The sequence below is a fragment of the Scleropages formosus genome, chromosome 13, assembly GCF_900964775.1.
Source record: "Scleropages formosus chromosome 13, fSclFor1.1, whole genome shotgun sequence".
Classification (NCBI taxonomy): domain Eukaryota; kingdom Metazoa; phylum Chordata; class Actinopteri; order Osteoglossiformes; family Osteoglossidae; genus Scleropages; species Scleropages formosus.
In genome coordinates, this window is record NC_041818.1 from 4286639 (window position 1) to 4311017 (window position 24379).

At 42.5% G+C, this 24379-nt stretch overlaps 1 protein-coding gene across 1 annotated transcript in view; it reads left to right on the forward strand.

Moving 5' to 3' along the window:
- The window catches only part of LOC108925316 (teneurin-1-like), a 263460-nt gene that overhangs the window by 184430 nt on the left and 54651 nt on the right, over positions 1–24379 (forward strand). The window contains exons 12-18 of the mRNA XM_018737145.2: positions 4412–4597; positions 4997–5023; positions 9015–9161; positions 11819–12035; positions 19104–19223; positions 20903–21164; positions 23196–23463. Coding sequence (XP_018592661.2) covers positions 4412–4597; positions 4997–5023; positions 9015–9161; positions 11819–12035; positions 19104–19223; positions 20903–21164; positions 23196–23463 — 1227 coding nt within the window. The remainder of the gene's footprint in view (positions 1–4411; positions 4598–4996; positions 5024–9014; positions 9162–11818; positions 12036–19103; positions 19224–20902; positions 21165–23195; positions 23464–24379) is intronic.

Genomic DNA, 24379 nt, shown 5'->3' on the forward strand with positions numbered 1-24379 from the left:
TCGGCTGAAAACCTCCCCAGTGCACGCTGTAAGTCTTGATTCGATGAAGCCAACAGGACCACATCGTCCGCAAAAAGCAGAGACGAGATCCTGCGGCCACCAAAACAGACACCCTCCGTTCTCTGGCTGCGCCTAGAAATTCTGTCCATAGAGATAATGAACAGAATCGGTGACAAAGGGCAGCCCTGGCGGAGTCCAACATGCACTGGGAACAGGTCTGACTTACTGCCGGCAATGCGTACCAAGCTCCTCCTCCGGTCATACAGGGAACGAGCAGCCCATAGCAGCAAGCCCCAAACCCCATAATCCCGAAGTACCTCCCACAGGATGCCACGAGGGACACGGTCGAATGCCTTCTTCAGGTCTACAAAACACATATGGACTGGTTGGGCAAACTCCCATGAACCCTCCAACACCCTAGTGAGGGTATAGAGCTGTTCCAGTGTTCCACGGTCAGGGCGAAAACCGCATTGCTCCTCCTGTATCCGAGGTTCGACTATCGGTCGGATTCTTCTCTCCAGTACCCCAGCATAGACTTTCCCAGGGAGGTTAAGGAGTGTGATCCCCCTATAGTTGGAACACAATCTCCGGTCCCCCTTCTTAAAAAGAGGGACCACCACCCCGGTCTGCCAGTCCAGAGGCACTGTCCCCCTCCAAGTCCCCAGCCTCAGCTTCCTCTACGGAAGGCGTGTCGGAGGGATTGAGGAGATCCTCAAAGTACTCCTTCCACTGCCCGAGAACATTCTCAGTTGAGGTCAGCAGCACACCACTTCCACTGTAAACAGTGTTGGCGGAACTCTGCTTCCCCCCTCTGAGTCGCCGGACAGTTTGCCAGAATCTCTTTGAGGCCGACTGAAAGTCTTCCTCCATGGCCTCAATGAACTCCTCCCAGGCCCGAATTTTTGCCGCGGCGACTGCCAGAGCCGTGCTCTGTCTGGCCCGCCGGTACCCGTCAGCTGCTTCAGGAGTCCCATGAGCCAGCCAGGCCCGATAGAACTCCTTCTTCAGCTTGACGGCATCCCTTACCTCTGGTGCCCACCACCGTGTTCGGGGATTGCTGCCGCTACAGGCACCGGAGACTTTATGGCCGCAACTCCGAACCGCCGCCCCGACAATGGAGGTGTGGAACATAGTCCATTCGGACTCAATGTCCCCAGTCTCTCTCGGGACCTGGTTGAAGCTCTGTCGGAGGTGGGAGTTGAAGATCTCTCTGACAGGGGCCTCCGCCAAACGTTCCCAACGGACCCTCACTATGCATTTGGGTCTGCCAGGTCTGTCCAGCTTTTTCCCCCGCCATCGAATCCAACTCACCACCAGGTGGTGATCAGTTGACAGCTCAGCCCCTCTCTTCACCCGAGTGTCCAAGACATATGGCCGAAGATCAGAAGAAACGACTACAAAGTCGATCATCGACCTCCGACCTAAGGTGTCCTGGTGCCAAGTGCACTGATGGACACCCTTATGCATGAACATGGTGTTCGTTATGGATAAGCCGCGACTAGCACAGAAATCCAATAACAACTCACCGCTCAAGTTCAGATCGGGGAGGCCGTTCCACCAAATCACGCCCCTCCAGGTGTCACTGTCGCTGCCCACGTGGGCGTTAAAGTCCCCCAGTAGAACGACAGAGTCCCCAGTGAGAGCGCTTTCCAGCACGCCCCCCAGGGACTCTAAAAAGGCCGGGTACTCTACACTGCCGCTAGGCGCATAAGCACAAACGACAGTGAGAGACCGTTCCCTGACCCGAAGGCGTAGGGAGATGACCCTCTCATTCACTGGGGTAGACTCCAACACATGGCAGCTGAACTGGGGGGCTATTAATAAGCCCACACCAGCCCGCCGCCTCTCAACCTGGGCAACACCAGAATAGTGGAGAGTCCACCCTTGGTCGAGAAGAGTGGTTCCAGAACCCAAGCTGTGAGTGGAAGTAAGCCTGACTATATCTAGACGGTATCTCTCAACCTCCTGCACTAGCTCAGGCTCCTTCCCCGCCAGTGAGGTGACATTCCAAGTCCCAAAAGCCAGAGTTGGCGCCTGAGGTTTGGGTCGGCCAGGCACTCGGCCCCGACACTGCCCAAATCACAACGCACCGGCCCCTTATGTCCTCTCCGGCAGGTGGTGAGCCCACCGAAGAGCGGCTCCACGTCTTTACTTCGGGCTGAGCCCGGCCAGGCCCAGTGTGCATAGACCTGGCCACCAGGCGCTCGCATACGATTCCCCCCCCCGAGGCCTGGCTCCAGGGTGGGGCCCCGGTGACCCCATACCGGGCGGGGTGAACGAGATCCTTGATTTAATAGTCATAAGGGGATTTTGAACCACGCTTTGTCTCGTCTGTCACCCAGGACCTGTTTGCCTTGGGAGACCGTACCAGCGGCATATAGCCCCAGGCAACATAGCTCCTGAGATCATTCAGGCACTCAAACCCCTCCACCACGTTAAGGTGGCGGTTCACGGAGGGGAAGATGAATACCCTTACAGTACTATAAACCACACTGTTAGCTGTGACCACACTGTGAACTTGTAAACTCCAACTTTACACTGCAGGATGGTGTTCAGTGAAACCAAATGGATCTGTGGAGCTTTGACTTGCTTACTGGCATACCTGAACATCCACCTGAGACCAGAGCTCTCCAAAGTCAGGGGAATCAAAGGGCTTATGGGCAAAATGCAAAACATCATGATGCACTGAACAAAAAGTTAATAATATGAAAAATCTCAAAAGTAGAATAAAACACTGCAAAATAACTTATAAATGGTTTTGCTGAAGGGGTTATATTTAAGTCCGCAGCATATTCACATTCTAGCTTATTGTCTTTAAATGAAATAAATATATATAACATAACACTTTTTGTAATCACGCATTGTCATTGAAAAAAAGGTACAACTGATGTTGTTATGAATGGTAAAATGTCTTTTATGGTTGGAAAAGTACCTTAATTTGCCATTTAATTGCAAATGCAAAATTTTATTCCTGTAATGTAGTAAGTCATACAAAAGAAAAATAATATATTTTCAAATAATTTTTGAAAGTATGCCAACATATTTTAATGTCAGAAAAAAACAGCATTGCCCTTTTCTCTGGCCGTATGTTTCACGTCTCACATTACTTAAGTTATTTCTGGTATGATATGTATTTTTGTGGCTTTTCTATCCGAGTGGAGCTTCAGGGGATGTTGATGGTAATGTAATTTGAAAGACATTTCAATTTAGACGCAAGAAATCTATGATTAATCTGTCTAACACTACCATAGAGCAGCATTTCAATACTGAAGGTTTTTTTAATTATATTTTTAAATGTTTGTGAATCCTTTGTCAGCCTGACAATATTCCATATCAGTATTGCTTAAAGCATCTAGAGGTAACATTGTACAGCTGAAAGGCTGTCCTCCTTGCAGATCTCAGCAGTTCAGATATGTGATTTTATATGTATATAAGCTTCTGTATATAACTTGCACTGCAAGTTATATTCATTTCGCAGGATTGCATTATAGCACTAGTTTAATTTATATGGAAGAGCAGAATTACTATTAGACACATCAGTCACAGCAATTTTTAATTGTGCTGTTTTATTTGAAATTAAAATTATTGTAGCTTTTTCTCATTTTTGTATGAAGAGTGTGGTAGTGCAATTCATTGGAGTCTTGGTAGTGCTAGAAATTTTGATAGTCATTAAAAGCAATGCATACTGAAATTGAAATAACTTTTTATTGCATATGGGTAAGTGACCTCTGTATGCCTCAAGCAGCAGTCTCTCCCTTTCAGGCTGGCCACTTGTGAATAGAACAAACTTTCCCATTTTCATGGAAGTTATGCATTGTATGATTGAAAGAAAAACTAGAGTGTTAAAACTTTGAGTAAGTCTGGGTTTGGTGTTTGAAATGGACATAATAAGCTGTAGTTTAAATTAATCTTTTTCCTGTGTGTTCTGATGAGCTACAGAGGACTTAGAGAGAGTAAAGACACGCGCACACATATAGTCTTTAGTGTTAGTTTGGAGACATAAGAATTAAAGCTTTCAATTAGGTAAATATTACAGTTTAAACAGTTTTTTTTCTTCTAATTAGATTTTTTGATTGTGTAGTAGTTTAGAACATGAATTCTTTTGAACTCAGGGTAAACATATCTGTACATCACATTTTCTATTTACAATTTACGAAGAGCTCAAGGTATGTGACCTGTGATAGACTGACTTCCCTTCCATGGTGCACCGTGCTGAGCCGTGCACCCTGTGTATCCAGGATAAGCTCTGGACTGCTGTGACCCTGATTGGAGAAACCATAGTGAGAGAGTGAGTGATGGAATATGAGGTGGATAGAAAGCTCCTGATACACAATGTCACTGCTGTTTTTCAATAACACCAAGACCAAGTGGAGCAGTATTGACATCAGTTGACCTTTCTCATTGTTTTAAGAGCTGTGCCCAGTGCCCTGTGGGAGTCATGGCACATGCTCTGAGGGCCAATGCCAGTGCCAGGAGGGCTGGAAAGGACTGGTCTGTGAGCAGCGTGCATGTCACCCATTATGCCAGGAGCACGGCCAGTGCCGGGACGGTCGCTGTGAGTGCCAGCCCGGCTGGGAGGGGGAGCACTGCACCACCGGTGAGTTGATACCTATGGGAGGGGACTGGAGCCTGAAGGGCTTGCTTCCCTACATTTACCTTTGTCCTTGTCACCTTCACCCAAGCATGGACATTTATTCTTATCCATTTGATTAACATCTTATATTTTCTAGTTAAATTTCAAATTATTTTTAAATAGATCCATTATGTCCTTAAAATCATTTGTGTTGTGGAATATGGAGTTCCTGCTGACTGCATCTTAAAAACAGAGCTGGAAAAATAATGTCCCTCTTGCACTTAAATCAGGGAACTAAAAGACTTTCAACATAAAAGTCTTAAACTCCATCCCTGCCATTAATAAGGAAAAATAAGTCACTCATGGGGGCAATAGCGATGCAATGTATTTCATATATTTTTTTGTTCTCTGTTCCTCTCCCAGCACACTCCCTGGATGCAGTTGTTAAAGGTGGGTTTTATAATGAATGGCTCCTTCTTCTTCTAAGGCGTTCAAATGTTGCCATAAATTACAAGGTACAGTCATTGTCTGGTTAAAATCAGCGTTAAGTATCAAAATGCTGCCAGGATTTGTTGAAATAACACATTACAAGTTAAAAATAAGCACCCAGGTTTCATTAAAATTTGTGGCTCATTACACTCACCTCCAGAATTATTGGCTAAATATGATTGTGAGAAGAGAGTTAAGAGTGGCCTTCGTATTTAAAAGGCTTACAAAAGACAGGTGTTGATGCAGGGTACTTCTGGTTTGTGTTTTCTTATATTTATATTTTGTTTTATCTTTAATAAAACCCACTCCTTTTTAATATGTCAACTTCATACCACCTCAGACTTAGTCACTCCCTGAACTAGATAGGCCTGACATGGCACATTATTTGCTCCTAATGTCAACATTTATCCATTATATAATTTGAAACAGAACATACACAATACACATTAGTATAAATTTAAATATAAATGCAAATGTGCATGCATGTATTTATTTTACTGTGAATTTTATTCTATGTACAGGATGAAAATGTGCATATGAGCGTGGGTACTAAACTGAACATTAGTGAACAAAGTGAACAAAGTCCAAAATTAGCATGGTCATTAAAGCGCGCTGTTGACGTCATACGATATGTAATGATTATGTTAGGATTTTGAGCAATGATGGGAGAACACACCTTAACCTTACTAAAAGACTTTATTATCAAAAAAATTATGCCCCATAGGCTACTCTATACACTTGTAAAATAATTTAAATGGGAAATAACGTTGCATTCAATGGACCTAAAATATATAACAGTCATCCGGAGATTGCCACAATGAAACTTCGCACTAAATAAAGAACCAGTTGCCATAGGACGGATCTATCTATATAAATAAAAGCATTACCAGAAATGATCAAGAATAATATGACAAAAAACAAGATCACAAAAACAATATAAAGATAATTCTTCATTAAAACTATATACTTAATGAGTGAATATGCCAAGCCTCTGTCTGAAGCTGGTGCTGTCCTTATCACCAGCTCTTGTTGAGAGGCTGACAATCTCAATGCCCATAAATCGAAGGGCTCCCATGTCATGTGCAGCAGCGTTGCATTACGTCACACAATTACAATGCCTCCGTCCGTAAGAAGGAGATTTGATCGTTTTTACATGGGTCTATTCCTTTGCGATATTAACGTAAAAAAATGCTTCCATCGGGGTCTCAGAATCATGGAAGAGCCGACCCTCGGCCGAGATGACCAAGATGTCTGATGGCTGAGATGTTTTGTAAAAGGTGTTTGATATTAAATAAATGCCCTCGACATCATACTTCTGCTGATATAGAACGAGAATGGAAAAACTCCTGAAGACACACACAAACTGATTGAAACTGCTTGTCCCAAGCAGGGTCGCAACAAACTGGAGCTTAACCCAGCAACACAGAGAGCAAGGTAGGAGGGGGAAGGGACACACTCAGGATGGGATACCAGTCTGCCGCAAGGCACCCCAAGCAGGACTCAAATCCTAGACCTGCAGAGAGTGGAATCCAGCCAAGCCCGCTGCCCTGCTGCATCCCTCTTCTGAAGACACGGGAGACCATATTAGTTTAAAGTCGGAGATGCAGAAAAAATTCTCATTAAGTGTTTGATGGTACCAGGGGGTGCGGTGGCGCAGTGGGTTGGACCTCAGTCCTGCTCTCCGGTGGGTCTGGGGTTCGAGTCCCGCTTGGGGTACCTTGCGGCGGACTGGCGTCCCGTCCTGGGTGTGTCCCCTCCCCTTCTGGTCTTACGCCCTGTGTTACCGGGTAGGCTCCGGTTCCCCGTGACCCCGTATGGGACAAGCGGTTCTGAAAGTGTGTGTGTGTGTGTGTGTGTGTGTGTGTTTGATGGTAAGGAAGCTAGCTGGTAGCGTAGTGGTTAAAACTGCAGCTTGCAGACCCAGAGATCATAGGGTTGATTGTCACCTGCTTCTTGTGCAAAGCATGTACCCCAGAATTACCTGACTTTACAGATGGGTAAATAATTTTAAGTTGCTTTGGAAAAAAGTGTGAGAGCCTTTAATAAGCTTATGAAAAGCTGACCTGGGCCATAAAAAATTGACAAATATTGACGTAACACCTTGGATTATCACAATGATAACATATAGGTCCCTAGCTAAAAGGAAATTAGCAGTCGAAAAGCTTTCACATGCCATTCTAGTAGCCTGTCCTCCGAGGAGAGAAATTCCAATACGAACTCTTCTATCACATTTTTACGGTCTGAGATCCAGGGACAACAATTTAATATAATTTCCCACAAGCAATTGAGTTAGAGTGAAATGTCCCGTGAGCTGTTTAGATTTTTTTCAGTCTATTTGGTTATGAACATTCTACCACAAAGACACAACGTCTTTTACAGCTGAGGTCAACAATACACTGTTAAAACCATTTAAACCTAAGAGTACCTTTACCGCTTTTATTAATAACTTTTCTTTTGATAGTTTCTTCTGAAATGTTGATCGGAACATTGTGAACCTAAGCAGTACTTCTGCTGTAAACAATACAGGTCTGCAACACTAACTAATTTACATCAAAAGCTCTGCAGTTTTTGTCTGATAACAGCATAGTCATCAAACTGGGGGACTGGCGGGGGGAGTGGTTATTATTTTGTTATTTGCCATTCTTATTCATTCACACTCTCACTATATTTAGGAAATCTTCTGGCAACTTGGAGATGGCCACTTTTATTTTCCATTGCAATATGACCTACAAGTAAACTTGGCACCGACCTCACCGCTATGATAAAACTTGCATTACATAAGAACTTTATCTATTTAAATTAATTTTTTTTTTTTTTTTTTATTCCAAATAGCCCTGTTCATGAGAGAATTTATATATTACTTAATTCCACAAAGATCCTGGTCATCCAATAGTTGCTGATAACCAATCACTCACGGAGCCCCTCTCACATTCTTCATTTCTGTATTAAAGATAATGGTACCTTCATATTTGAACGACACTACCAATTTCCTATACAGACTATCACTACTTCATGCTGTTTTCTGAACTACTGACATTACTAGTCTAGAGTATATACTTATATTCCACATGTATCTGGTCTACAAGCATTCCTTCAGCTTCTACGTATTTGTGATACGAACTCCAAATCTGAAGTCCAATCTTTACATCTTCATCTCCATTTTAAACCATGAGGCTACAAAGAGCATCCCCCATGTCTAGAGAAAAGTTGCACAGCCAGTAGAACCCAATTACTTCCACCTGAAATGAAATGATCTCCCCCTGCACCTGTCACTTTGTTGAGCACATATACCCCCCGTTCAACTTCATAAAGAACACAGTTAATCAGATGTGGCGCCTCCTTGGCAGTGACCCAAACATTTGAGCTGTTTCCAATCACAGTTTAGGTTTGCATATAAGCGAGCACTGAACCTCCAGGACAAACTGGTATGGGCAGACAGCTATAAAACCACTTTGGTTCATAGAATCCCTGTTGGGGGAAAAATGAAGTCTTCCGGGAAGCCTAAGATGTGTTTTCCAATCATTGCTTAAAATCATACATACAATAGGGGGTTTGGTGCACCTAAGGCCCTTCTTTCTTATTTTGCTACAAGTCACACGAACATAATCTGAAAACGCTTGTCCCATATGGGGTCACAGGGAGCTGAAGCTTAACCCAGCAACACAGGGCGAAAGGCTGGAGGGGGAGGGGACACACCTAGGACAGGACGCGAGTCCATCGCAAGGCACCTCAAGCAGGGCTCAAACCCCAGACCCACCGGAGAGCAGGACCTGGTCCAGCCCATTGCACCACTGTGCCACTCCCTCCCCCCCTCCAAAGCTACAACTCAAACACATCTTTTTGTTTTTTTTTGCAGTTAGATTAACATTTGCATGAGCGGACATTTGTATATCACTGTCATCAACAGGTCACAGAGGACTATGTATTTCACAGTGTATTTTGTGTTTCCCAGATGGCTGTCCAGGCCTGTGCAATGGAAATGGACGGTGCATGCTGGAGCAGAGTGGCTGGCGATGCATCTGCCAGCCTGGATGGAGTGGCCTGGGTTGCACAGCCATCATGGAGACAGAGTGCAATGATGGCACGGACAATGATGGAGGTAAAGCCGCTGGGAAGGGAGACCCCCTATGACACTCTGCCCCATATGCCACTTCACATTTCCACTAGTGTTGTCCATGTATGGAAAATACAATAGCAAAATGGATGTAATACTTTCAGTTTAGCTTCATTCTGATGATTTTTTTCATAGGCTTAAAAATATTGTACAAATGATTGGTTGTTGTTAAACAATTGGCATAAACTGCTTGACAGAAAACTACAGAAGCTATCAATCTTCCTTCACCAGTTGTGACTACACGATCTTGCATTCTCAGTGATGCATTTCCCTTTTTTATCACAGCCATCTCTTGGGCAAAGCAGTTTAGAATTTCATCTTCTGAAATCCTGTCTCAAAGCCTTTCATGCAATACAGAAAAAAATAAAAAACACATATTTGTGGCATAACTGCAGAAACTTTGCTGAATGTGAACTGAACTGAAAGACTATTATATAGAGGTACCCCAAATCAACTGTTCATGTTCATGACACTAGGGGGGATGCAGTGGCGCAGCAGGTTTGGCCAGGTCATACTCTTTGGTGGGTCTGGGGTTTGAGCCCTCCTCGGGGTGCCCTTCGAGAGACTGGTATCCTGTCCTGGGTGTGTCCCCTCCAGCCCTATGTCTTGTGTTGCTGGGTTAGGCTCCAAGAGTTTGCTTTTAATCACAGCCCATATCCAAGAGTGCTGATGTTGCTTGGAATAGATAGATAGATAGATAGATAGATAGATAGATAGATAGATAGATAGATAGATAGATAGATAGAGTCCATGCTTCAAATGAGCTTTGTTTTGCAGAAGCCTTAAATGTTTCTGGCTGTAGTATACTTATCTATGATTTAGAATCATGAAATCATATTGCTACATTTTGCTTTTTTCACTTTTGCCGCACAACAGACTGTTCTTTCTTTGAGGTGTAAATTGTGGAGAAACCAAGTTTTCTTAGCATAAGCAGTTTCATGGATAGCCAGGTGGACTGCAAACGCTTTCATCTGTCCAGATGTGTATGCTCAGTAAAGAGCAGAGACTCAGCTGTATTCAATTACTCACCTGTGCAATCTATATTCAAATAGGAACGCATTTTTTATCCCCTTCTCATTGAGATCTCATTATAAATGCCATTAATATACCAAATGAGACCTCATTAAGGCTGTGGTTAGTAAAACTAAATGGCAATTAATGACCTTAGATAAATAAAGCGATTAAGAGATAATGAAGTTTCATAGCCAGCTGTACATTGCTAACTTCATAAATCTCCTGCTCATCATTAGTGAACTGGGCATTCAGGGAACTCAGCGAGACATAAGTTTTTTTAATGTCATTTGTTTTCCCTAAGGTTTGGTTTGGAAAAAAAAAAAAAAAAAAAACTGTGCTCTGAGCCTTCTAGGCTTGTAAGTCATTAGCTGCCACTTAGTGTGTTTAGCTCTAAATTCCAAGCCCAGTTTATTATACAGAATAAACATAAAGCTCTACTCGCACCCCTGTTAGTTGTGTTTGCTCTAGAATATTTGAATGGATGCTAATTTTTGTTTTAATGCATTTAAAATCAGATGAGTTTTAGAGTCCTTATTTTTTATCCTCTTAAAAACACGCTTAATATACACACACACACATTTTTGGAACCGCTTGTCCCATATGGGGTCGCGGGGAACCGGAGCCTACCCGGCAACATAGGGCGTAAGGCTGGAGGGGGAGGGGACACACCCAGGACGGGACGCCAGTCCGTCGCAAGGCACCCCAAGCGGGACTCGAACCCCAGACCCACCGGAGAGCAGGACCTGGTCCAACCCACTGCGCCACCACGCCCCCTACGCTTAATATAATAATAGCTATATATTATTAATAGTCCTGATAAATTACAATACTTCAAATACAGTATATATGTGTTTTTCTAGTACATATATGGGAAAAAGGTCAGCATTTTAAGTCTATGTAATTTATAATTGCTGTTAAGCCCTGTGTGGCACTGAGTGAAATTTTATTCAGCCTGCAGCTATGTCCCAATTTGCATTTGTTATAGTACGCATAAACAAGGCAATCTTGGAGTTAATAAGCCTGCAAAGTTAGAGCTTTAATTTACTTAGAAAAACTTTGGCAGAAACAGGTGAAAATAAATAAATATCTGAACAATATAATTGGCTGCTGGACTGAGAAAGGAGAGTTTTCGTTTGAAGCAGGAATCTAACAACTGTTCCAAGGAGGTGTTATTTTCACATGTTCCAAACAATGGATTTTAAAATGCCATGGTTACATTATTTTAAAAATAAAAGTTTGTCATTTAAAGAATACAAAATATATTTATCTTCATTAAGTACTGGAAAAAACTGTGTGCTTTACTTGACATGTGTTTATACATGAATGTACTCATAAAAGACCTATAAATATTATATGCTTTTTTAATTTGAAATAATACATAATCTCTTTCAAAATATTAGGCTATTCTAATAGTCTTAATGTTAACAATCGGTGACAAAATAGCATAGCCCTACAATCATGTTTATGAAATACCACAAACACTGATCAGAAAATTTTGTTCCGTTTCTGCTCTGGTGATATCATGTGTTGAAAATGCAATGTGTGCAAGCATTCTGTTTCTGGTTAATGCTGGTACTGATTGCACTTGTGTTTGTCTTACTGTGTGTGATGCGTGATGTGTGTTTTAGATGGACTTAGGGATTGTGTGGACCCTGACTGCTGCCACCAGGCCAGTTGCTACAGTGGTCCCCTTTGTCTGGGCTCTCCTGACCCACAGGACCTCATCCAGCAGAGTCAGACACCCTTTGCCCCACTGCCTGCACAGTTGTTCTTTGCACGTGTCCTCTTCCTGCTGGGAAAGACTAGAACCCACATCCTTCCAGGAGAAATTCCATTCGATACCAGGTGAGCCTTTCCGGCCCTTTGCGATAGTCTTCAGTTGCATCAAGAGCACTCCCAAGATATGGAAAAGTGTTATTGGCACTTGAAGGAAATTCTATTTGGCTGATGACGACAGTTCAAATAACAAAGAACACAAAAATAATGGTTTATTTTCTTTTTTTTTTTTTTATTTAGAACATTGATATCATAATGCCTTATTACAACACTCTTCAATCAGGGGGTCAATATACTGCAATTTGCTAACTATACACAGGAAATATTGTCTGCAAAGTCACATGGGAGCAGGCAAAAGGGAAGAGGCGTCTGTACGTTTTTACTCCAAGGATTCACAGAGGAATTCAAATTTATGCTGATTCACATGAATCTTAAATTATGCGCGCCTCTCATCTGTTCTGAAGTCAGCTGTCATGTTCACTCTTAATTATACATTATCATTCCCAGGAATATCTTAGGGGTTTGTGGGTTCTTTTCATCATAAATAAACCTTCACAAGTTTGATACTCGCTGCATTTCCAAGAATTTGATGGAATACAGTCTATGTACAATGAAAAAATAAAAAATAAATATAAATTAAATATATATATAGCTTAACTGGAATATGTATATATAAAATGTATGATTTATACGTGATGTGTGCTGATATGTGTATGTATATAGCAGCTGGCTGGCCTATAGTGTCGCTGACTTTGCTGCAGGAGACCAGGGTTTGAATCCCAGTCAGCATGAGCCTCTAGTAGTAGTCTCCAGGCTTAATCTCCTAATGCTATACACAAGTCCATACCAGCTTGGATGTTGCCCTGATTAACAAGGTTTGTATCAGGTGTTGGGGAACCAGGGCAACCTGATGGCAGGTGTTCTACTGGAACAAGACATTCATGGGCACTGACTGAGAACATGTAATTGATAGAGTACCACTATAACAGCATACCCAAGGAGAGGGGTTACATGCACTGTATGTGGGAACAATAGCTGAGCAGAAGACCAAGACCCACACTAATGAAGAAGCACCTGGTAGCTCAATGCTTAAACATCAATAGAAGGAAACTACTGTTGCATCTGGAGATTGAGAGGCTCCAACAGAGCAGCCCTGGTACTCAGCTACATGGAAATGAAGAGCTACCCCTGATGAAGGAGAGCAGGGTAACAGAACCAGTTGACACAACCCGACTGACTATAAAAATCATGGCCAGACTGAATACAGTCAATCTCTGGACCTGGCTGGCCTATAGGATTAAGATGAAGAGAGTGCCCCCCGGAGCTGAAGGCCACAATTGAGGAAACCCGGAGAGACCTTAGCCTCCTAACAGAAGTGCAAAAGGATGTGATGAAATCCAGATCCTGGATGAGAATGAAGTACAGTAAGATGTCCATAAGTGAGGCCTTGGAAACTGCCAAAATGGCTCAGAGCTCTGCCTACTAGGCTAAAGAGGTACACTAGAGAAGCAGAAGCCAGGAAAATAAATGACCTGTTCCCAAAGAACCATCTAGAGTCTACTCCCAGCTGCATGGGAACAACAGCACAAGAGCAGACCCACCCAAGGCTGAGACTGAGCAATACTGGAAGGGTAAATGGGAGAAGGAGGCATCACACTACATCAGTGCCCAGTAGCTGGTGGACATTAGAGTAGACCACGGCAACCTCCCAGACCAAGAACCAGGCATCGTTACAAAAACAGACATCCAAGTGTGAGTCTAAAGCATGAAGAACTAAAAACTGGACAGCACCAACACCTGACATGATCCACACCTACTGGCTGAAGAAGCTAACTGTACTCCATGAATACCTGGAAGCACAAATGAATGAGCTGTTAACAAAGGGCAGAACAATCCTGATTATGAAGGATCCCCACACCTTAAAACTGTTGCCTGATAACCTGCCTCTCCACAACATGGAAGGTCCTCTCAGACATCATAGCGGCTAAGTTGAACAGGAACATGAGTCCGTTCAGCGAAGTGCAGAAGGGCATTGGAAACAACAGCACAGCGTCAAAGCACCAGCTACTGGTTTATAGAGCAATCACCCAAGACTCTAAGACCAGAGAGACCATCCTGAGCACTGCCTGGATTGATTACAAAAAAGCCAACAACTCAATGCCCTACACATGGATACCGGAGTGGTTGACACTGTACAAGGCCAAAAGGACACTGATAGCTTTTTTTCAAGAACTCAATGCAGCTCTGGAAAACAGCACAAGAAGCCAAGTACAAGGCCATTGCACAAGGGACAATAGTAGGAATAAGATCCAAGTCATCAACATGTATGTCCTACCAGTCATCACATACCCAGCTGGAAAAATAAGCTGGTCACAGGAGGAGATAGATACCGCAGATGTCAAGACACGAAAACTCCTCAGAATGCACCGAGGGTCCACCCAAAGTCCAGTACCTTTACAATGTACGATAAGTGAAAAGAGGGGCGCTGGGGGTTAGTGAGTGTCAGAGCCACTATCCAGGATGAAACAAGAAGCATCCAAGAATACATCAAGAAGATGGTCCCTTAGGACAAACCACTAAGTGAGTGCATCAGGCAAAAGAAGACAGAGGGTGATAGTGAGGAAGAGAAGACATCATGGAAAACCAAACCCCTCCACAGGCTCTACCATCAACAGATAAAAGGAGTGGCTGACATCAAGAAATCCTACTAGTGGTTGGAAAAAGGCTGGTCTGAAGGATAGCACAGAAGCTCTCATCGTGGCAGCACAAGAATAGACTCTAAGCACCAGATCCATAGAGGCCGGAGTCTACCATAGCAGACAGGACCCGAGGTGCAGGCTCTGCAAAGATGCCCCTAGAATGTCCAGCACATAGTAGCAGGGTGTAAGATGCAAGCTGGGACAGCATACACTGAGAGGCAAAACCAAATGACTGGAGCAGTGTACAAGAACATCTGTACAGAATACAGACTGGAAGTCCCCAAGTCAAAATGGGAGACACCACCAAAGGTGGCTGAAAACAGCAGAGCTAAGGTCCTGTGGAACTTCAAGTTCCAGACTGACAAGCAGTTGCTGGCCAACCAACCAGACATAGTGTAGGTTGACAAAGAGGAGAAGAGAGCAATTGCAATAAATGTAGAAATCCCAAGTTATAGCAATATCAGAAAGGAGTATGAGATGATCGAAAAGCACCAAGAGCTGAAGGAAGAATTGGAATGGGTGTGGATGGTGAAGTCCACAGTAATCCCAGTGGTAATACGAGCACTGGGGCTGTGACCCTGAAACTGGAAGAGTGGCTCCAACAGATTCCGGGAGCAACATCTGATGTCGCTGTCCAGAAGAGAGCAGCCCTAGGAACAGCTAAGATAGTATGCAGAACCCTCAGACTCCAAGGAGGTAGAGGACCCAAGCTTGAGGAAGACACACACCACCCCATGCGGGGGGTGAGAGGGAGATTTAATATATATAATTTATTTTTATTTTATTTTATTTATTTTTATTCTTATAGAGCGTTCTTCTCACACAGTGACACAGAGCGCTTTAACACAGGCATGCAGCAAGAAAAATTGATACAAACAAAGAAGACAGTCAACTAATGGCTACCATAATGAAGAACTTATTATAGAGCTATAAGTATACCTACTGGCCACCAGGGAAAGGAACAAAACCTCCCAGCTGAAGGTTGAGGGAGAAAAAACCTCTGGGGGTCCACGGGTCAGTGGTTGCCAACCCCTCCTGGGCATTCTAGAAAGTAACAATTTGTAAGCCAGTGTGTAACAAGTAATAATGATAATGTTGATAAATGGCATCTTGGATCCCCAGCTTGGTATGGAACGTCTCGATCATCATGGCAGATGGGCATCATCCTCTATCAGCACAGGATTCGTCTGTCACCACTGGCCGGCCTCCTCGGGTCTTATGTAGCGAGGTAGTGCTCAAAGAGAAGATAGGACAGAGTTAGTAATCTGTTACTTAAGTAAATTTAAAATGCATTTTTATAAAGGTGATAAAAAACAACCAAGGCAGGTCGAATTACATTACGAGGTGGAATGCCTGAGTGAACATGTAAGTCTTTAGTTGGGATTTGAAAACAGAAACAGACGGGGCATTTCTGGCAATAACTGGTAGACAATTACATAGTTTAGGTGCTCTATAACTAAAGGCGCGACCTCCTACTGAGGTCTTATTGATCACAGGTACTTTAAGGTAACCTCCATCTAATGAACGGAGATATTGTCCTGGGATATAAAAATTAATGATTTCACAAAGGTAAGCCGGAGCAATGCCATGTATTGCCTTATAGGTCAAAAGTAGGATTTTATAACTCTATAAGAGACCAGGAGCCAATGCAAGAATTTAAGTACCGGTGTTATATGGTCGTACTTCCAAGTTTGGAACGGACAACTCGACAATAAAGCATTACAGTAATCCAGCCTGCTGGAAACAAAAGTATGAACCAGTTTCTCAGAATCCCGTCTACAAAGGAATCGCCGCATTTTAGCTATGCTTCTTAATTGAAGGAAGCACGACTTAGTCAAAGCATTTACATGCGATACAAATGACAGCTTTCCATCCAGCAGGACACCCAAATCCTTGACACAATCCGGACGCTTGAAGGTAATACCGTTTGTTGTAAAGATTGGTGTGATTATGTCGAGAGTTTTAGCATCACCCCCCACCACAAGTACCTCCATTTTATTGGCATTAGAGATAAAAAAAATTATTACTCATCCATAATTTTATACTGGTAAAACAATTAGCTAATGACACCACATGTGATGGATCATCAGGCTTGAACGATACATAAAGCTGTGTATCATCGGTATACGAATGGAAATTCACACTGTGTTTGCGAATAATGTCACCCAATGGTAACATATAGAGTGATAACAGTAATGGACCCAACACAGAGCCCTGTTGCACACCATACTGAACTGTAGAGGAGGTGGAGGGGGTGCAGTCGTCAGATTTCAGTACAAATTGTTCATGGTTAGCTAAATATGATTCAAACCACTTCAGAATGATACCTCTTAGTCCAACCAGGTTTCCAAGTCTACTCAGTAGGATACTATGGGCTACAGTATCAAATGCAGCACTCAAGTCTAGTAAAATAAGAATAGAGATCTGACCAGCATCAGAAAAAATGAGAATATCATTAACAACACATGTAAGTGCCGTTTCAGTGCTGTGACCAGTGCGGAAACCAGACTGAAATTTTTCAAATATATTATGATGATTAAGATATTTTACAATTTGCAAGGCTACAATTTTTTCTAGAATTTTGGATAAAAACGGTAGATTGGAGATCGGTCTATAATTACATGGGTTATTACAGTCCAGATCCGATTTCTTTAGTAGGGGTCTACTAACGACGAATTTAAGAGCTTTTGGAACACAGCCATTTAGTAACGATGTATTAACAATATTAACAATAGGTTCTGCAAGCACGGAAACTGCGGCTTTCAGTAATTTAGTGGGGATTGGGTCTAAAGGACAGGTAGTACTTTTCATAGAGCGAATTAGGACGGAGGGGGGTGCGGTGGCAATAGTGGGTTGGACCAGGTCCTGCTCTCCGGTGGGTCTGGGGCTCGAGTCCCACTTGGGGTGCCTTGCGTCGGACTGGTGTCCCATCCTGGGTGTGTCCCCTCCCCCTCTAGCCTTGCACCCTGTGTTGCTGGGTTAGGCTCTGTCTCCCTGCGACCCCATATGGGACAAGCAGTTCAGACAGTGTGTGTGTGTGTGTGTGTGTGTGTGTGTGTGTGTGTGAGTGTGAATTAGGACAGTAATTTCCTCTACAATTATTATGTTGAAGCTACTGAGATGGTGCAGACAACTAATATTATCATCGTCAGAAGCGCTTATGTTTGCTAAAACCGAACTAGAGGGCACTATGGATTTGCGGATATTCTCTAATTTATTATTGAAAAACGACATAAATTCATCATTAGTAATGGTAGCAGAAATACATTGTTTATCTTTGTGTTTACCAGTTAAGTAAGTGATGGTATTTAACAGGAAGTGAGGGTTCTTGTGATTTTCATCAGTTAACTTTGCGTAGTATTCGAATCTGGCATGAAAAAGTGCTTTTTTATATTTTTTTTAGACAATCGGACCAGGCTACATAATAAACGTTTAGTTGAACGCCATTTACGCTCTAATTTACGACATTCTAACTTTATTGCACAAGTTGATTCATTGAACCATGGCAAGTTTCTTACAGTTCGAATAATAAACATACATAGAAAAATTGATAAATAATAAAAAATAAATATAGAAAAATAATAAAGAATAATAACAATGTAGTATATAATATAATTATATATATAGAAATATACTGTATATAATATAGATATTTTCATGTTCATGTTTCTCTTTAAACAACCTTACACTTCTGTACTCAGTCAAAAGCAATGTTGCAACAAACTGGAGCATTTGTATGATTTCATTAATATACAGTACATTTGGTTTCCATAAGCATAGAGCAGTGATTCCTATGCTTTTTTTTGATGATGACTCTGAGTACATTTGTGTCCAGGCATGGCAACATTAAATGCTGCTATGTAGTGTTAATGACAAGTCATCTCAATAAGTTGTGTTTATTTATATAATTTTACTGAACTGACAACTGGCACATAATGATTTTGAAATATTTTTTAAGTGGATGAAATCAAATACAATTTACCCTAAAATGAGATTTTATTACACTTTGGGTTTCTTAGGGGCTACCGTGGTTCTGCTTCATTTCATAAATAAGCTCCTCTAAGTTTGCTAAAATTACAGCTCCATCTATAATGTCCCATTCAGAGAATGGTCTGCTTGACACCTGATGTGAATGCTTGATTAATTTTATATATGTGTGAATGTGTGTGTGTGTGTGTGTGTGTGTGTGTGTTTGGCTATTTGACTTTACAGTTTAAAAAAATTCTTCATACTGTGCAAGTAATCTCCATGTAACACTGTTGTGTGTGTGTGTGTGTGTGTTCGTGTATTTGAGACTGTCTTGTGACCCTCAGAAACACCCTCACAATCCTCATTTGGATTGCAGCCTAGGGTTTGGGCACTGCCAAAATTAATTTTTTGGTTTCTTTACTCCATGAAGAGCACAGCAGTGCTCACCCTCTGTGCTTCTCTGCGACAGTCGGGCCTCTGTTATACGTGGGCAAGTGGTGGCAGGAGACGGGGCACCACTAGTTGGAGTGAACGTCAGCTTCCAGCACCACCCGGAGTTTGGCTTCACCATCAGCCGCCACGATGGCAGGTGAGAGAAAGCTTCCCAATAGTTCTGCTTCCTGTCAATCACACAAGGAACATCTGAAAACAGGATATGTTTATGGTGGCATTTTCTTTCTTTCTTTCTTTCTTTCTTTCTTTCTTCAAATTCCGCATGTCTTGAAGAAAAAGTTTTAATTTATTCCTGTTCCGGTACCAATATGATCAGTCAGCAAAAAAGGATGACACAAAGCAATGCAATGTTTTCTGAAGCTGTACTTCTGGAAGGATATTCTTTATTTATCTAAGAGAAACATGTCTGCATGCTTATGAGCCACTCATTATACACCAATCATATCCTCTTTCTGATTATTCTGTACATACAAGATTCTCCTTTACTTGACTTATACATTATTATACTGGTGGGTTTAGCTATGCAGTTTTGCATCTCGTCTTTCTTCTGTTGCATCATGAGCTGGTACCTTCTAAGTTTAACCCTCAGGTTGTTTTCCAGTCTCATTCAGATTTACCAGTTTTCTCTGTGAAAGTCTTGATCTTTGTTGTATCATTTACTACTTTTTTCTGTCATAAATATGGGTTCTTTCATCTGATTGCCAAAAGGCTTCCTGGCATCCTCCATCCTCCAGGTATCTGAACAAAAATTAATTATGCATTGTTTCACAGAATTTTATGTGTTTTATTCACATTTGTATATTGTATGTATATTGGTGAGGGGGGCACGGTGGCACAGTGGGTTGGACTGGGTCCTGCTCTCTGGTGGGTCTGGGGTTTGAGTCCCGCTGGGGGTGCCTTGTGGCGGACTGGCGTCCCGTCCTGGGTGTGTCCCCTCCCCCCTCTGGCCTTATGCCCTGTGTTGCAGGGTAGGCTCCGGTTCCCCGTGACCCCGTATGGGACAAGCGGTTCAGATAATGTGTGTGTGTGTGTGTGTGCGTGTGCGTGTGTGTGTGCGTGCGCGCATGTGTGTGTTTGGGGGGGCATGGTAGTGCAGTGGGTTCAGCCGGTGCCCACTGGGTGGTAGGCCTGGGGTTTAAGCCCTGCTTGGGGTGCCCTGCGACGGACTGGCGTCCCGTCCTGGGTGTGTCTCCTCCCCCTTCGACCTTGCACCCTGTGTTGCCGGGTAGGCTCCGGCTCATCGGGACCCTGCTCAGGACAAGCAGTTGTTGACAATGGATGAATGCAGTTTGTTCTTCCTCAGCTTTGTGTAAAAAAGTATAAAGAAAAATCTGTGCTCTGCCTATTCCTACTGAAATAACAAAACCACTGACAAAAAAAGAGACCTGCATGCATCAAGAGAAAAAATCCATGTATATATTTTGCTTCTAGGTAAATTACTGCACCTTACAAAATTATATAGAAACATAATAAAACTACATAACAAAACAGAGCTTTACTCACACACCTGTGTTAGTTGTGTAAATACAGACCATAAACTCCAAAAAGAAGTGTAAGTACTTCTGACAATAACAATGAATGAAGCTGTTAAAAGGTGTAATGCAACATCAGTGTTTTATAATTGCTTTATAAACAGTTATCACCCGGCTCCCAGTTTTGAATGGGAGCATCAACAATAGAAATCTGTATGGAACACAACTCAAGGGTTAAAGCCTTTCGGTCACGAAAAGAGTTCATGCAATCATCTTGTATTTGTTGGTACACATGTACTCAGTGTTAAACGTTTCATCTGAACCAGTGATTTCTTTCCTTTAGTTTTGACCTGGTGGCGGACGGTGGAAGTTCAATCACCCTGCTCTTCCAGCGTGCCCCCTTTGTTACGAAGAGGCGGACAGTCTGGTTGCCCTGGAATAAATTTGTGGTTCTGGACACTGTTGTGATGGGCAGTGAAGAGGTGCTGCAACCAGCCTGTGACATCAAGGGCTTGATCAGTCCGAATCCCATTGTCCTGCCCTCACCCCTTACCAGGTTCGCTGGTGCTTGCAAAGAGCGAGGACCTGCCATTCCAGAGCTGCAGGTAAGGTGGGCACTGGGTGGTGGGAAGCTTTCAACCACTCATGAAAAAACATACAATAACACTGATAAATTATGTGGATAAGTGATTCATTGTAAATAGCGTATCTATCAGAGTAAGTCACCTTGGTGAATAAGGTGTGGGCTGATAACACTACACAACATTCAACCGTGGAGAAAAGCATTTGCTAAATGAATAAATGTAACCCTTTGGCCTTCTCCTCTTTGTTCTACATATGTGGATAAATGTACAATTTGTCATAGAACTGTCTCTGTCTATCTGTTGCCGTGACCCTGTGCTGATCATAGAACTAAATAAATAAATAAATAAATAAACAAAAATTAAAAAGATATCATTCTGAAATGAGGATTAGCTGATGCTGTGGTTTAAGGTGCCCATTTATCACTACAGGTTTTTATTGTGTATTTATTTCACTGAGGTGGGGAGAAGTTTTTCCACAGATTTGGACTCCAGTTTTGCTGCTGTTCTTTCACAGTTTCGCACTAATTAGCTGCCTGAGTGCTTTATCGCAAAGCTGCCATCTACCACTACGTTTCAAATCCCTCATGTGGGCCTGACAGGCAGGTGTCTTATCCAGTAGTGTGGCTGATTGGCGAGCTTTCTTCAGTAAATGGATTCTTGATTTCCTTACTCATTTTTTTTTTTTTTTGTTTTGTTGCAAAAGTCCTTTGCCCTTTTATATACAGAGTGGCAAGGAAAATTATTTGGTGCCAGAGAGACAGAAAAATTGACTGCAGTATTGTTTTTATTTCACTGGGCCATTTACTAAATCAATAAAATGACATAAAAAGCAAGTCTAGTCTAGTCTTTTCCACTGCTCACTGCAGCAATGTATCCATAAATTGGAATGGGGGAAAAAGTAATATTCTACATTTAAATTAGTTATTTATTATATTTTGTTATATTGTGACTAAATAGTGTCATTAAATAATGTGTAAGATATTTACCAATGCATGTGCGTACTGTGATGTTAAGAATATCTAATAGCAATGTCAGATGTGGACTTTCTGAGAAAGGATCAAAGACACTAGGGGTCCAAGTGGAGAGTACCAGTGTCTGCTAGCTCAGTGGTGGCTTGACAATGGTTTCTGGTCACTTAACAACTCTTAGTGCAAAGGTGCTTTTCCTGCTTACTACTCATTTTTTTTTTCCATCCTTTTACTTATTTACATTTGTTTAGCAGACATTTTTCTCCAAGGCTACTTCCAATAGACTCTATGTAATGTTATCAGCCCACACACTTTATTCACCAAGTTAACTTACACTGCTAGATACACTACTTATGGTAGGTCACCCATCCATACATCAGTAGAACACACTCTCTCTGTCACTCACACACTATGGGTGAACCTGAAGAGTTTTTCTTTTGTCTGTGGGAGGAATCTGGAGTACCCAGAGGAAATCCACACAAACACAGAGAGAACATGTGAACTCCACACAGACTGAACAGGGATCGAACCCACATTCTCTCAAACCACCTAGGCACTGTGAGACAGCAGCACTACTTCCTGTGCCAGTGTGCCACATACTAATAAGAATCATTTCCACACACTTGAGTGAAGAAGGATATTTTTAATGTCTGCCATAAATAAATAAAGAAAAGAAATGTGCTTCATCAGCTTTGGATAATACTTGAATCAATGATGTCTATGCTAACATGTCTGGAAAAAACTGTGTGTGTGTGTGTGTGTGTGTGTGTGTTTTTTTGTTTTTTTTTTCCCCCCCAGTTTTCCTACCTGTAATTTATTTCCGAGTAATGTATTATCCGAACATGTTACTTCATGTAAGAAACCACAGGGCAGATCCTGTCAGGGTAGGTAATGCTGAGCAAACAACATACTGAGAGTCAAAATGATTTGCCTTTTCTTGGTATTTTTATATGTATAAAAGAAGGAAGAGTCTCTGTCTGCAAGGTCTTTAATTCTGAGCTGGATGCCATTGCTCATAATTTTGTGTGTACAATGATCCCTTCTCTGGAGGAGTCTATTGACTGTCGTGCTGCACCATCCCCAGGCCATCCAGGAGGAGATTGCCATCCCTGGTAGTTTTGTGAGGCTCATCTACCTCAGCACCCGCACTCCTGGCTACCAGTCCTTGCTGAGAGTTGTTTTGACCCACTCCATCATCCCTGCCAGCCTGGCCAAGGTGCACCTGTCAGTGGCCGTTGAAGGTCGCCTTTTCCAGAAGTGGTTCCCTGCCGCACCCGGCCTCTTCTACGTGTTGCCGTGGAACAAGACCGATGTCTACGGGCAAAAGGTTGCTGGTTTGACAGAAGCTGTTGGTATGTCAAGCACATTCCTGTCACCTGTCACTAAATAACACCTTGCGAGCAGTAATGACTTTCTGAGCTGGGAATGAATTTATTTTATTTACGGAACAATCAGCTGTGGGTGTGGGGGTGGGGTTGGGTTTGTCATTGTAATCTGAGTTTGCCTAATTATTCCAGACAGTACGAGTGACACCCTTCTAGTGAAACGCTGTTCTGCTGGTGGATTTTCATACTGCCTGCTGTTAAATCTGACACTGACACTGTTATTGTCTGTCATCTCCATTGTATTAATTACAGGAATCCTATGTGCAATTATAAAAGGCTTAGATTAGTGTTTTGGTCTGGAAATTTGGTTGACAAGAGCACATTGAGGTACCTATGGAAGGAATGTGGTTTATGTGTTGGAGGGATAAGTGACCTGCTGGAGTGTGCTCTTATGTTCAAGTATGTTCTAACTGATGGTGAAGTTATCCGCTTCAAGAACGAGGGTTGTCTTTTGTCCATGTAGTTCTATAAAGACTCCCAATTACTTGAAGGACACTTATGATGAGATGACAGTGGGCCTGATTGCTTGCTGCTTTGCACCACAGCTGTTCTAGGACAGAAACCTTTGCCTTTATTCTGGTCCCTTCATTTGAACAATATTTGTGTATGCAATAAAGCAGCACCCCTATGTAGCTATGATTTCTCTAGGACCCATTACCGTACTTTGAAGAATTACCTGTTCTTAATGTCTGACTTCCATGCTTTTGATGTCCAGCCAGCACGGCATGTGCACAGCAAAAGTGTGTATGTATGTATATATTATTATTATTATTTATTATTTTTATTTTTTTATAGAGCGCTCTTCTCACGCAGTGACACAGAGTGCTTTAACACGGAAACAGCAAGAAAAATTGATACAAAGAAAGAAGACAGTCAACTAATG